This window comes from Vipera berus (assembly GCF_964194415.1).
Source record: "Vipera berus genome assembly, chromosome: 4".
Classification (NCBI taxonomy): domain Eukaryota; kingdom Metazoa; phylum Chordata; class Lepidosauria; order Squamata; family Viperidae; genus Vipera; species Vipera berus.
The window spans coordinates 13,229,477-13,244,714 of NC_138206.1; the positions used below are offsets into that span (position 1 = coordinate 13,229,477).

General features: G+C 38.4%; 1 protein-coding gene across 1 annotated transcript in view; it reads left to right on the top strand.

Annotated features, from left to right (window-relative positions):
- The window catches only part of PANX1 (pannexin 1), a 32,209-nt gene extending 20,030 nt beyond the window's left edge, over nt 1-12,179 (top strand). Inside the window, exons 3-5 of the mRNA XM_081326988.1 lie at nt 3,116-3,336; nt 6,297-6,967; nt 10,799-12,179. Coding sequence (XP_081183114.1) covers nt 3,116-3,336; nt 6,297-6,967; nt 10,799-10,887 — 981 coding nt within the window. The 3' untranslated portion in view covers nt 10,888-12,179. The remainder of the gene's footprint in view (nt 1-3,115; nt 3,337-6,296; nt 6,968-10,798) is intronic.
- The last annotated feature ends 3,059 nt before the right edge of the window (nt 12,180-15,238 follow it).

A 15,238-nucleotide genomic window follows, 5' to 3' on the forward strand; every position in this document is an offset into this window, starting at 1 on the left:
CCGCGTGCAAAAAAAAAAGGTTCAATCAATCAATCAGTTTCAACTTCTCACGGGGGAAAAAAAGATCTCGCAAAGTTTGAATTGATTGATTGAACTTTTTAGTCCCACCCAGTCTGCCGTTACCACCGCAGCCTTGCCCACCCAATGGGCCACACCCACCCAATGGGCCAAGAGCACCTGATGATACATAAGTGGGTTTTGGGTTGCAGTTTGGGCACTTGGTCTCTAAAAGGTTTTCCATCACTGTTCTATTCTGTGCTGGCTAAGAAATTCTGAGAGTGGAAGCTATCAAGCTTGAGAAACACTGCTCTATCATATATTAATTCCCTGTGAATGCATGTTACACTTTGCCCGTATGCTTTGATAAAATAAACCCTTTTAACTTACAAATGATGTTGTTAAACTTTAAGCATTTTTATTTATTTTGTGGCACATATAGGCTGCTGAGTCATAATTTACAATGAGTAGTGCACAATGCTACCTCCTTAGCTTGAATGAAAACAATACAGAATCTTTAAAAAAACATTTTTAAAAATGGCACTATAAGTTTCTGCCAGTACTTCCAGTTTATTCCCTTTAAAACCAGCTCACTCCCATTAAAACTGTTTTCATAACTGGAGGGATAAACGCCTCTTTCAACCACCCAGGGTTATTTGAAGACTATATAGACTTTCTAAATGCCAATGGGGAAGGAGACATAGGATCCTTGCTAGACTTCAGAACAGAGGTGAGGAACCATCGTCCTTTTATGACTTGTGGACTTCAACTCCCAGAAGTCCTGAGCCAGCATGGAATCCTGGGAGTTGAAGTCCACAAGTCATAAAAGGGACATTGTTGCCAACCCCTACTTTAGAATATACAATTGTAAGGCTGGAAGGATCTTCAGCGGTCTTCTAGTTCAGCCTCCTGCTCAAAGTAGGAGACTGACTGACCCAGATTGGATCCTGCAGGAAACTTTATGCCATCCCAGTCAAATGGTTGTCCAGTCTATTTTTGAAAACCTCCAGGGATGTAGCACCCACCTCTCCAGGAGGCAAGCTATTAATTGTTCCCCTTGTCAGAAAATCTTAGTTCTAGGCTGGATCTCTCTTTAACAAGCTTCTACCTAAGTCCTGTCCTCTGGTTCTTTGGAGAATGAGTCAATCCCTTCTTCTCTATGACAGACCCCCCAAGTATTGGAAGACCGTTTTCATATTCACCCTAATCCTTCTCTTTGTTAAACTAGGCCTACCTAGTTCCTTCAACCATTTATCATATGGTTTAGCCACCAGGCCCTTGGTAATCTTAGTTGCTTTTCCATGCACACTTTCTAGGGTATGAGTGTCTGTTTTGTATCAAGGTGACCAGAACTCTATGCAGCATTCCAAGTATGGCCTCACTAGTGCCCTTTAAAAATGATAGCTATCATATGGAATTGTACCTAGAAGCTGACCTATTAACCAGTATAGCTCCCAAAATAGCAGTGTTATGTGGTTGTGGTTGTAACAAGGAGTACCCGTGATTACTTAGCCTGCATTAGTCTGCATTCGACACGGTAATCATTTCTGAATGGTCTTCAAAGTTAGCCCCATAGAGAATGCATTGTAGCAGTCCAACCTAGACTAAGGCACAAATGACTGTAAAGAGAGCCTCCTGATCCAGAAGAAACTGCAGCTCTTTAAATATAAATATTTAAAGCCACTTTCCTGAACAACATCCAGTCAAGATTGCTGAGGACCGTGAAACAAAAACTCAATGCTAGCTAGAAAGAGAGAAGAAGGGAATGCTATTTAACACCAGTTTTTGCTCCTGATGCAGGGCGAGATAAAGATCTAACAAAATGTAAATCAGTATTAATGCTTACCTTGAAGGATGTTTACCTAGCACATTTTTTTTTATCCCATTTATATCCCGCCCTTCTTCGAAGACTCAGGGCGGCTTACAATCTAAGCACAAATCAATGTGCTTAGCTTCCTGATGTAGCAGCTCTGGATGAATTAGACTGCAACTCCCATAACTTAATGTCTTTCTTGGAAATGCACTACATATACAGGATGCCAAGTTGCATAAGTGACAGGATTCCAGGTTCCTAACAAATATGTACTTTGTAATACAAACTAAATATAAGCTTCAACCCTAAAAACTAACCACATTATATTGACTTGGTATTTACCCGTAGTTCTTGACTTATGACCGGTTGCTTAACAACCATTCAAAGTTATAATGGATCTCTCAAAATCTACTTACCACCCAGTTTCAATAGCCATCACCACCCCTGCCTCACAATCATATGGCTGCATTTTGGGTGCTCAGCAGTTGACCCGTATTTATGGCTGTTTGCAGCATCCCACAGTCACACGGTCACAATTTATGATGTTTTGTCCCCAAACCAGCATTTTACATGTGTTTTTGCAAAAACACCTTTTATACTAATGGTTTGTTTAATGGCCGTGGCATTTTGCTTAATGACCCTGTGTTGGCTTAATGACCACAATGATTTGTTCAATGACCACTGCAAAAAAGGTTGCAAAATGGGGTTGGTCATGTGGGTTACCTGCTTTACAATCGTCATGACTTATGTCCATAATGGGCAGGCTCCCTTTCAGTTATAAATCAATGACTCTCCATAGTCCCAGAAACTGCCATTGTTTACATTTGTTGTTGTTGTTAGTTGCGAAGTCGTGTCCGACCCATCGCGACCCAATGGACAACGTTCCTCCAGGCCTTCCTGTCCTCTACCATCTTCTGGAGTCCATTTAAGCTCACGCTTACTGCTTCAGTGACTCCATCCAGCCACCTCGTTCTCTGTCGTCCCCTTCTTCTATTGCCCTCAACCTTTCCCAGCATTAGGCTCTTCTCCAGTCAGTCCTTCCTTCTCATTAGGGCCGGATGCCATGATCTTGGTTTTCTTAATGTTTAGTTTCAATTGTTTACATATGGGAGTGCAAAATTCTTAGCCGGGATATCTACACCAAATCATGGTCTGTGCGTACATCTGTAAGATGTCAGAACATTTGGAGTTTCTTGTGGTATCAGTCTGATCTGCTGGTTAATGACTGCAATAACATTACTTGATTTGTATCAGTCTGGATTTGAGTCCTGATTTAAGATTCTTCCTCCTGATTTTCTCCTTCAGTTTTTCCCATACATCCTTCTGCTGCTTGCCATCTTGCTGTACCTGCCGTGGCTCTTTTGGCGTTTCACCGCAGCACCCCACCTTTCTTCGGATCTGAAATTTATCTTGGAAGAACTTGACAAGGCTTACAACAGAGCCATCAAAGCTGCCAACAGCTGCCGGAATTGTGATGCCAGAGATGCAGCCAGCTCACCACCTGCCATTGAAAATATTGCACAGAGGTAAACATCTCTTTCTACTTTTCCAGTTCTTGTTCTTTCTCCAGACTTACCTTCTTTCACCCAACATGTTCTCTTCTGCTGGAGGACAAGCTTATGTATCACCACACAGCCTGGTTAGATTTTTGCTTCAAGGATGGTGAAGTTGCTGAATAGGTCTTGCACTTCCAAATGTTTCGTCACCAGGCTAGGTGTCCTCCGCCTCAGTGGGACATCGGTTGAAGTGTCTTTTTTTTCTCAGTTCTTCTTTTATTGATCTCTTGTGATCATGTGGTAGTTTTCAATCTTTTCTAAGATGGTTGGTGGACTTTTAGGGATTTCAAGGAGAAAACAAGTACTTTTGAGTTTTACGAAGGGCCTTTGTACCTGTTGTTCCCATTAGACTCTTCTCCCAAATCAAGCAAAATTTCCTTGTGGCTTCAGGCCCTTTGGTTGCTACTTTAAACCCTATAATTGTTTCTCCCCCCACCCCACCCCCCATGATAAGCCTGCCCACTCTGAAGATGTCACCAGCCTTGCTACTTGTAGTCCTTAAAACAAAACAAAAAAATCCCTTTTTAAGGAAGTCCAACTTTTTGGCCACAACAAACTGGCCCCTTTGCCCTACAAAGGAAGTGGACATCAGTTCATAGATTTTGGCATTGGGGTCATCATGTTATTTTAAATACAAAATAGAAAACTTAGAGCAGGGTTTCTCAACTTTGGCAAGTTTAAGTTGGGTGGACATCAACATGGCTGGGTGGGAGCTGAAGTCCAGCCATCTGGATTTTTTAATTTTTAACTTATTGTAATTGGGTTTTTAATCAGAGATATAGGGGTTTTAGATTTTAATCAAGGAAAATTTAATCTATTTTAATTGCTATTAATTTTTGTATTGTAATGTTGTTTTAATTGCCTTGTGAACCGCCCTGGGTCCTACGGGAGAAGGGCGGTATATAAGTTTAATAAATATAAATATAAATATATCTCAAGCTTGCCAAGGTTGAGAAACACCGCCTCACTGTGACTTCTCTGCATTTACTTAATTAATTAAGTAATTAATTAAGTTAAATTCCTAATGGGCAATGGCTGTTTATTGTGTATCTTATGAATATTCACGTTTAATCTTCCTTTTCAAAACACCCCTCCCTGTTCATTTGGAAGATGTCCATAGGTGAAGATAAGAAGGGAGTGATTAATGTTCTGTCACTTAATCAAATGAAACTGCTGCAATAGTCAGAAATGTGAAAAATGGTCATAAGTCACTTTTTTCAGTGCCGATGTAATTTTGAACTAAATGAATAGTTGTAAGTTAGGGATTACCTTTGCAATAGTTCTCAAGCTTTATGAGTATAGAAACGCTCTTCTGAGTGTTTTCTTTTACATTAAATTGCAGATAGTGCTCAAAGTTATGACCTACCTGAAAAAGGGGAGTTATCGCCCAATTCCAAAGTTCCAAGAGTTGGGCCCACTCACAATCACTTTTGGGGCACTTGGCAACATGAACACATTCATTCATTCATTCATTCATTCATTCATTCATTCATTCATTTATTATTTTATTAAATTTATATACCGCCCTATTCCCGTAGGCCTCAGGGCGGTTTACAGGGAAAATTAAAAGCATAACATACAAAAATTAAAATCAGTTAAAACAATTAATTCAAGTCCCCGAAATTTAAAACTAAAACCCAATTAAAATTAAAACCCCTCAGTCTGGGCCAGACAGCTCAAAGAGCCAAGTTTTCAGGTCCCGGCGAAATGAGCGAAGGTCGGGTGCAGTCCTAAGTTCCGTGGGGAGCTGGTTCCATAGGGCCGGCACGCCCACAGAGAACGCTCTTCCCCTGGAAATAACCCGCCGGCATTCCTTAACCGGCGGTATCCTGAGAAGGCCCTCCCTGTGGGAGCGCACAGGATGATGGGAAGTTGATGCCGGCAGCAGGTGTTCCCTTAGATAATCCGGACCCAAGCCATTTACAACTGTTTGTTGCATTTCAGTCACAGGATCTCTATTTATAGAATAATAAGAGTTGGAAGGGACCTCAGAGGTCTTGTAGTCCAACCCCCTACTTGAGCAGGAGACCCTATATAATTTCAGACAAATGGTTGTCCAGTCTCTTTTTGAAAGCCTTCAGTGGTGGAGCACCCACAACTTCTGAAGGTAAGTCATTCCATTGGTTAATTGTTCTCACTGTTAGGAAATTTCTCCTTAATTCCAGGTTGTTTCTCTCCTTGGTTAGATTCCAACCATTGCTTCTTTTCTTGTCTTCTGGTGCTTTGGAAAATAGTGTGACCCCCTCATCTTTGTAGGAACTCCTCAAATGTTGGAACAGTGCTATCATGTCCCATTTCTTCTTTTCATTACACTAGACCAGGGGTAGGCAACCTCGGCTCTTTTATGACTCATGGACTTCAACTCCCAGAATTCCTGAGTCAGCTATAAAAGAGCCAAGCTTGCCTACCCCTGCACTAGACAAACCCAATTCCTGTAACCGTTCTTCATCCATTTTAGCCTCCAGCCCCCTAATAATTTATTGTCGCTCTTCTCTGCACACTTTCCAAAGTCTCGACATCTTTTTTGCATTGTGGTGTTCAAAACCATGCCATAGTGAACAGTGGGTTCACTTAACTGCCATTCATTTAACGACTGCCGTATTCGTTTTATGACTACTGCAAAAAGGACATAAAATCAGGTTAGTCCCATGACCAACCCATTTTATAACCACTGCAGCGTACAGCCATAATGGACAAAGTCCATTGCAGTCATATGTTGAGGCTTACCTGTATTGTTTTAATCATGTTTAAATTTTGGAGAATTGCCAGTTATTCCCAACTTTATTTTGAAACGTTGAAAAATACATTGAAACAGGAGGGAGAAGAAAACTGGTACCTGGGAATGTTGAGGTATTTGGGTACTAAGTAATTTTTAAAGCAAGTGAAATCCTGATATAACATTCCTGGAAATTGGCTCTTTTGTTTTCCAGTTTATGGGAGATCTCTGACAGCCACTTTAAGTACCCTATTGTGGAACAATACCTGAAGACAAAGAAGTGCTCCAAGAGCTTAATCATCAAGTACATTATTTGCCGTTTGCTAACTTTGATCATTATCCTCTTTGCTTGCCTCTTCTTCGGTTATTATATCAGCCTTTCTTCCTTGACCGATGAGTTTATTTGCAACGTCAAAACTGGGATACTCAAAAATGACACAAACATTCCAGAGCGATTTCAGTGCAAAATGGTTGCCGTCGGTGTCTTCCAGCTGCTGAGTTATATCAATTTCATTGTGTACGTGCTGATCACACCGCTGGTGATCTATGCCTTCTTCGTCCCTCTCCGGCAGAGCTCGGACATCCTGCAGGTCTATGAGCTTCTGCCGACATTTGATATTCTGAAAGTCAAAGCAAAGCACTACAACGACATGAGCCTCTACCTGCTTTTTCTCGAGGAAAATGTGAGCGAACTGAAATCTTACAAGTGCCTCAAAGTTCTGGAGAGCCTCAAAGGCAGCGGGGAGAGGTTTGATGCCATGCAGCTCTTGAGGAACCTTGGCTCGATTAAAATGGACGCCGTGGATGCCAAGCCAAACACCACCCACAAGGAGAATAGGAAAAAAGCTGAAGTGGAAATGTCAAATGATGCAGCCGAATTAAAAGGTAACATTATCTGCCTTTGCTTTTATTTATTTTTTTCTTTGTTTAGGTAGGTCAGTGACGGCGTGCCTATGACACACGCTGTTTTGGTGACACAGCTGATGCCTAGTGCTGCTGTTCAGGGCGGCCTAGATTGGGGAGACAAGTTAGAGAATTGTTTCTCTTTTGCTTGGGGTCTTTGGGGGAGTGTGGAAATGAGATGCCAGCAGAGTCTAGTTAGGCATTTTCTAAATTTTTGACACGGCAAGACCAAAAAGGTTTGCCATTGCTGAGTTAGGTTGTAATTTGCTGCTACAAGTAGACTCTCCTGCACATTTACAAATGTTAAAATATTATACTGGGAATAAAGCAGTTTCAACAATGCAAAAACAGCATTGTGTCATAGCAAATTTGCAGAGGAATTATTAATATTGCTTATGGGAATGTTTGGGATTTAAGGTTTGGATCAAACATGGAGTTGCGTTCACTCACATGATTGAAGGGGCATAGAGACATTAGTAATAATAAAATTTCCTAGGCATTGTTTTAATGATCTCAATTATATTAATCAAACAATCTTAGTCTAAAGTTTAATGAGGACATGTTTTGATTTGAATGATGCATTAGGATATTATAGGCAGGCAGGCAGACAGGCAGGTAGATAAAAGGGGGAAGAGACAAATCTCTATAAATAGCATCCACTGATTTCAGATACATAATATTTCATTTACTACCTATAACACCAAACATATTTTTTAAAGAGTTTTACAAAAACAAGATTTTACAATATATCCCCAAATCCCCCCCACCCCAAACCCGCCCACTTCCCCCCCCCCACTTCCCAGAGCTAAATACAGGATTATAGTTATAATAATCATATTCTAAATAAAAATTATGCATAATATACAATTAATCAAATTCATAATGTACTTTAACTTCCCTTTAACATAACTACATACAAAGTACCAATAACAATATCCCTCTAAAATCTACTCATAAGCTAAATGGAACTTTTTAGTCCCATATTTATTCTGAATATAATCTATCCATCTCCTCCAAACTGAAATATATCTTTCCTGTGAATGATCTTTCAAGTAAGCAGAAATCTTAGACATTTCTGCAAGATTCGAAACTTTAAACACCCATTCTTCTATAGTAGGCAAACTATCCTTCTTCCAATATTGTCCCACCAGTAACCGTGCTGCTGTTATCATATTCAACATCAAATTAGTTTCTTTAACATCACAATCTACAACAATACCCAATAAAAACAATTGCGGAGAAAACTTTATCTTTCTCTTAAAAATCTTTTGAATGTTCCACCAAATTTTAATCCAAAAAGCTTTTATATTTCTACAAGTCCACCACATATGAAAATAAGTGGCTTCTAAACTACCACATCTCCAACATTTAGACTGTAAATTAGGATACATGTTAGACAACTTCTTGGGATCCAGATGCCATCTATAAAACATTTTATAAAAATTTTCTCTTAAGTTTTGAGCCTGAGTAAATTTAACATTTCTGACCCAAATTATCTCCCAAGTGTCCAACGAAATTGGTTCCTGAATATTTTGTGCCCACTTTATCATACAATCTTTAACCAATTCCATTTCCGAATCCAATTCAATTAAAGCATTATATATCCTCTTTATATGTGCACAATTTAAATCTCTAATTTGTTTTACTAAATTTTGATCTATAATTGTGATGCCAACCTTTTGATCTGACTTCCACCTAGCTTTCAATTGGGTATATTGAAACCAAGAATAACTTATGTTTTCTTGCCTTAACTCATCTAATGATTTAAGTTGCCAATCATTCCCTTGCAATCTAAGTAATTCCTTATAAGAAACCATATCCAAACTCACTCCCATAGATACGCCCTCTATCGCGTGTCCAGGAATTCCCCAAATCAATATTTTATAATTTAACTTATAATAATACTTTTTCCAGACACGCAATAAAGCACTTCTAAGAATACGGGATTTAAAAGCCCTGTCCACCTTCTTATCGTAAAGCAAATATGCATGCCATCCATATACCAAATCCCAACCCTCAAGATGAAGTATTCTCTTATTAGTTAAATTAAGCCAATCACTAACCCACGTCAAGGCAACCGCATCATAATACAATTTCAAATTCGGCGCCTTGAGCCCCCCTCTTTCCCTAGCATCTTGTAAAATCTTAAATTTAACTCTTGTTTTTTTCCCCGCCCAAATAAATTTATTAATACCCTTCTGCCATTGATCAAGGTTGGCATCCTTTTTCAATATAGGTATCATTTGAAACAAAAAGAGAAACTTTGGCAGAACATTCATTTTAACAACTGCAATTCTTCTCAGTAATGATAATTGTAATTTTTTCCAATTATTTAAATCCCTTTGTACCTTCAACCATAGTGTTTCATAATTATTCTTATACAATTTTACATTTGAAGCTGCAATATATACTCCTAAATATTTAACCTTTTTCACTATTTCAAATCCTGTTAATTTAGATAACATATCCCTTTCACTCATAGATAAATTCTTAGATAATATCTTAGTCTTATTACTATTCACCTTAAACCCAGAAACCTTACCATACTGAGTTGTAATTTCCTTCAAATCTATAACCGACTGTAACGGTTGAGATACTGTCACAACCAAGTCATCAGCAAAAGCTCTCAATCTATAATCATTCTGTTTTATTTTAATTCCCTTTATCATAGAGGACTCTCGAATTTTAATTAATAAAATCTCTAATGTTAAAACAAACAATAATAGTGATACATATTTTTTCATGTAATACCAAGACAATGGAAAATAAAAATGGCTTATTGAATTTTTTTGCTAAAAACATATTTTTGATACCCGATAAGATCACTTTTTAATAATATAAAACAATTCTGCTACTTTCATATTTATAAATTAATTTAAGTAGATATGTATCATATCTATACCTTTCAGCTTGTTATTTATTAAAACATATACATATATGAAGATTGTATATTATAAACTTTTCATGACTGAATTAGTTCTCATGACAGGTTCCCAATCTGGTTTCAAATGATGCATGTTTTGTTAAAATTTCTAGCTAGTGAACTAGCTGGTATTTTAAAAGGGGGGTACTATTTTTTAACAGTTTTTGATGCTCTTAACCATTCATTCATATTGAATACTGTGGTCTTAGCACAAATGATACAAAATATAACATTTGTAATCAAAACATAATTTTGGCACAATTTGTGGGAGTAAACTGCTGAGTTCAAAGGCAACTCTAAGGGTTTATGTCAGGCATAGCAATACTTCTAATAGACCCCTTGAAATCAATGGATCTTAATTTAATTGAATGAATTGAGACCCATTGACTTACATTGTGTCTTTCAAAGTTGGCAACTTTTAGATGTGTGGACTTCAACTCCCAGAATTCTCCAGGTAGCATTTCTATGCATCTTAAATGTACCATTCTGATTTATATTACTATAATCCAGGGGTCTTCAAACCTGGCCCTTTTATGACTTGTGGACTTCAACTCCCAGAATTCCTCAGCCAGGCATGCTGGCTGAGGAATTCTGGGAGTTGAAGTCACAAGTCATAAAAGGGCCAAGTTTGAAGACCCCTGCTATAATCTATAGACTTACCTGGTTCAAATGTTTGGTATTTTAAAATATCAGCCTTGACATTGGTCTTAGTCACCTATCCTCTTTCTTTCTCAAGTCATACATATTCCACGGTTGGTACTGCATTTCAGCCTAGATTTAATTCTCTTCAGTCATGCTTATAGAGCTCTGAAATAAAATAAAAGCAGACTACTCTGTGCTAGTGCTTTAATTAAAAGGATATAACAAGTCTCTTTCTGACCTTCCTACAGATCTGACTGAGCCAAAATTGCCTGATGACGCTGAAGGAACAAGTAAAGATGGCAAACTTCGCCAGAGACTTCTAGATTCTTCTTGCTGATGGATTCGGCCTGTGTTTAATAGGTGCTGAAAGCCACTTCTAACAGCTGAGGCATAAAGCCATATCTATTATACCACACGATTGCCTTCCCATTGAGTTTACAAGGACCGGGATACAAAGGCAAATGATCGTTTAAAAATATTTGAGTTGTCTATGTTTACATGTCTACAGTTTACATGAATATTATGCCTAGAGAAATACTGACGAGGTGAACTATGTCAATTCCATTAGAGGGGAAAGACTGAAGTAGTGAATTTGAAAGAAAAGCAGTAAAATAAGAAGAATACTTCAGATTGGTTTCATAGATGTGTAGACATCAGTTCCTTATCCAGCATCTTCAGCCATAACAGTGTGTCCAGATTGGGTTCCCAAAAAACAAATGAACAGCAATCAACGCAACAGTTGACAATATAACAGTGACATTACAAATACCCATCATGTAAGTAAGTCAAATATTGTATTTGTTGGTCTATGCCACTTTGAATAAAACTATGGAAGCAGACAATTTTTTTTACAAGTAGCTCTTTGGATAAAGTGTCAGTTACACCTCTCACTTGTGCCTCTCTGCCATGAGATTGTACAATTCAGAGACGGAGAACTGGTGACTATCTACAAGTGGATAAACACCTGTTATCCTTGTTAATCATGCTGTTGTCAGGAACTGGAAGTGGTACCTCAACAACCTTTGAAATTCCACAGTTTCTATGCAACATGGAATACAATATATTCTGATAATACCACCATTTATAGAACTATCTTAAAGTTAGTCGCTTCAGGATAATGGAACAGAATACTCCACCCCTTAAAAAAAATGGAAATGCTTCCTTGAATCTTAACATTGCCTGCCTGGTTTTTCTACTTCATTGCTGTACTTCACTGCTACATACTCAAAAACCAAAATATCAAGCAACTAGAACTGGCGTGAGAATGTTTGAAGCTTGGATCAAGACATGTAGAGAGTAGCCTATTACAAATAGGAAAAAAAGGGCTTTGGATACATCTCCACTCTTAAGAATAACCCTTAACAAGGTAGGTTGATTTTTATAAGTAAACCTAGAAAAAAAAGCTATTTCAATTGCTTATGGAGACCAAGTATCCATGTTTATGGAGACCAGCTTATGCACCAGCAAAATATTATCGTTACCTGAATGAAATATATCAAAGCTAGAAGTCTCCTTAATTCTTAATAAATTCACCAATGCAGTTTTTTTCACAAGGTGGAAGTGGTTTACTAGTGTCATCTTCTCAGATTTTTTTCCAGCTTCCAGATCAAATTCACAGCCATGTGATTTTTTTTTAATCCCGTTTATATCCCGCCCTTCTCCGAAGACTCAGGGCGGCTTACAATCTAAAGCACAAACCAATGTGCTTAGCAATAGCCTTCATTCTATGTATATGCCTGCTTATTAGGGCTTTCCCCCCCAAGCGGCATTATTACAAAGTCAGCTTATTGCCCCCAACAATCTGGGTCCTCATTTTACCTACCTCGGAAGGATGGAAGGCTGAGTCAACCTTGAGCCTGGTGGGACTCGAACCTGCATTAACTGCAGGCAGCTGGTGTTACTTAAGGAGGCATTAGCCCACTGCTCCACCAAGGCAAACTTATCTAGGTTCTTTAGTGTTGGAAAAAAGTTTTTAAAAGGCCAGAGAATTGTCCATCTGTTTCTGGAAAAGATTTTGAGAAGTCTGCTTCTCAAAGCATCTGTTAAAGGCAACCTTACATACACCTTTCTGCACTGGGAAGATATTGTCCAACTTTGCTAGGCTCTCTTTGAGTGGACTCTTTTTTTTTCCCTTTTACCCCAAGGACTGAATTCCAATAGAGAAATAATTCTAAGGCAACCATGCCTTAGTGATATGGATTATTTAGACTTCAAAATCTTCCCAATATCTATATCCCTTTTTCTACGAGGCTGCCGTTCTAAGGAGGCAGCAGTGATAATTCGTCATATTATTGCAGTTCCAAGGACAAATGGTAGAAAACATAGGGGAAGAATTGCAAACCGAAAAATACAGATGTTCTTTATCTCAGTCCCTGCATATCTTCTCAAACCAGGCGTAATCTTGTACTTTTCTGCATTTCTTCTCACAAACAGTATCAAAAACTTGTGCAGAACTATACACAAACGGTACAAAATCATAGCCATCTGCACATCTGTGCAGAAATATCCACCAGAACTAAGCTTGGGAGTCATAGATTGCATCTTGAATGTAATACAACACAAGAAGGAATACTCACAAGTAGCAATTATCAGGAGCAATTATTGGGAAAGAATCTGTTATCAAGGCTGCCAGTAACGAGATTTCAAAAAATTGCGAAGTTTCAAGAAAATATTCCGGAGAAAAGAGTTACTGGTGGCTCTTCATAGTCCTTTCAGATCAGGTGATTTTATAAGAATTGGATGGAAATCTTATAAGATTAAAATCAGCTCTTCTAGTTGTACAGCAATCAGAAGTGTTATTAATTAAAAAACAGAAAATAAAAAAGGAAGATATGCATTTCCTCTGTTGTACGTAAATGGAAACAACTGTAATACAGATTTGCATGGGGAAAGAGATTTGATTCCGGTTCTTGTATATTGTTTAAAAAGTCTTAAGGCTGTAGGTGCCTAAAGAGAATCTCGGTTTACACTGAACAGTCAGTGTCAGCAATTGGCAGGATTAACGAAGATAGACTAAAGGTTCAATTAAGCTATTTTATTTGTTCCTGCACGATGGAGTTATTTTATGTTCATTTTAGCAGAGTAGCTTTGCATGGAATACCTGCAGGATGATAGGCCACGTGGTGTAAGATGGGAGAAAATTACTTGGGAGTAATACTGTGGTAATAATGAAATAGTGTAACTGTAGTATAGCTGTAATAAAATTGTTATTTAATACCAAGATGTTTCAGTGCTTCATTCTGATCGGCTCGACACACAGCTGTTCCTATTGAGTTGTATTGGGATTGTTTTAGAATTATTATGCATAACAATTTAGAAAATTCTTATCGTCAAGAAATATTTAAGGAGCTGTGATGATTAGCATTTGGCGTGACAGGGAAGGGTAAAATAAAGCGACTGGCAACTAGAGAAAAAGAGTCATACTTTTTAAGAGGGAGAAGCAGCTTCCTGTAAGGGACATTTTCTTTGGTACCCATTCTGCCTCTTTGATAAGGTAATGAAACGTCTGCAGGAAAATGACCAAACTAAGAGAGCACCAAAAGTATTTATCGAACCCAAGGTTGGGCACGCAATTTGTTGCTTCTGCGATGAATAAGAAAAATGGAGTGGTTGTCTACGTTAAAAGTACTCTAACAGCGGAATTAATTGAAGCAGATAAGCAAGGAAGATATGTCATGATAGATTTGTTGTTAGAAAGTAAAAAAACGCTTTTAGTTGGACTGTATGCTCCTAATCAACAAGAAGCTGATTTTTTTAGTTCACTTCATACAAAGCTTACTCAATTGGATTATAAATCGTTTATTTTTATGGGGGACTGGAATGGTGTATTGGATGTACAGATGGACAAGGCGGGTTCTTTTAAGCGTGCTCCGAGTCATGCCAGATTGCCTAAATCTTTTTTTGAAATGAAGGACGACTTGGAATTGAGAGATATCTGGCGTGACATACACCTACGTGAAAAGGATTATACTTTTTTTCCTGACAGACATCAATCTTTTTCTAGGATTGATTTTATTTTGCTGACTAATGATTTTTTTTCCAGGATTAAGAAGGTAAAGATTTGTGCAAGGACGGACTAAAAAGTTTCACTTAGCATTTGAATAAGTCTTCCTTTCTTTTTTCTTTTTTCTTTTTTTTATATGTAATATTAATATTGCTTGTAGTTATTTTATATGAGCTAGAGTGATAGATTTAAGAATTTATTGTTGGTAGCATATGGATGTTTATGATTGTTCTTTGTTTTTATACCCTGTACTTAGCTCTGGGAAGTCGGGGGGGGGGAAGGGGGGGGAGGGGTAGGGAGGGTTAGGTAGGGGAGGGGGAGGGGGGGATTGTTAAAGATAAAATGTATTTTAAAACTTTTCAATAAAAAAAAATTCTCCAAGCTTACGTGCAGAACGGATCAACAGATATCAGAAATGTTAGTTACGGATGCCCATGTTTAGGGGGGGGCACACCAGTTACTACCATTTCCCTGAAACTAAGGTCTACCCCGAAAATAAGACCTAGCTTCATTCTTGGGGGGGTGGGCCTGATATAAGCCCTACCCCAAAAATAAACCCTAGTTTGGGGGCGAGGCACACTTAAAAATCAAGCTAGGGCAGGGTGGGGTGTGTGGATCTGCCCCACAGGCTCCGCACCCCCTTACCTGGCAACCAGGCCTCTCGTGGCAGGCCCAACTCTGTGGC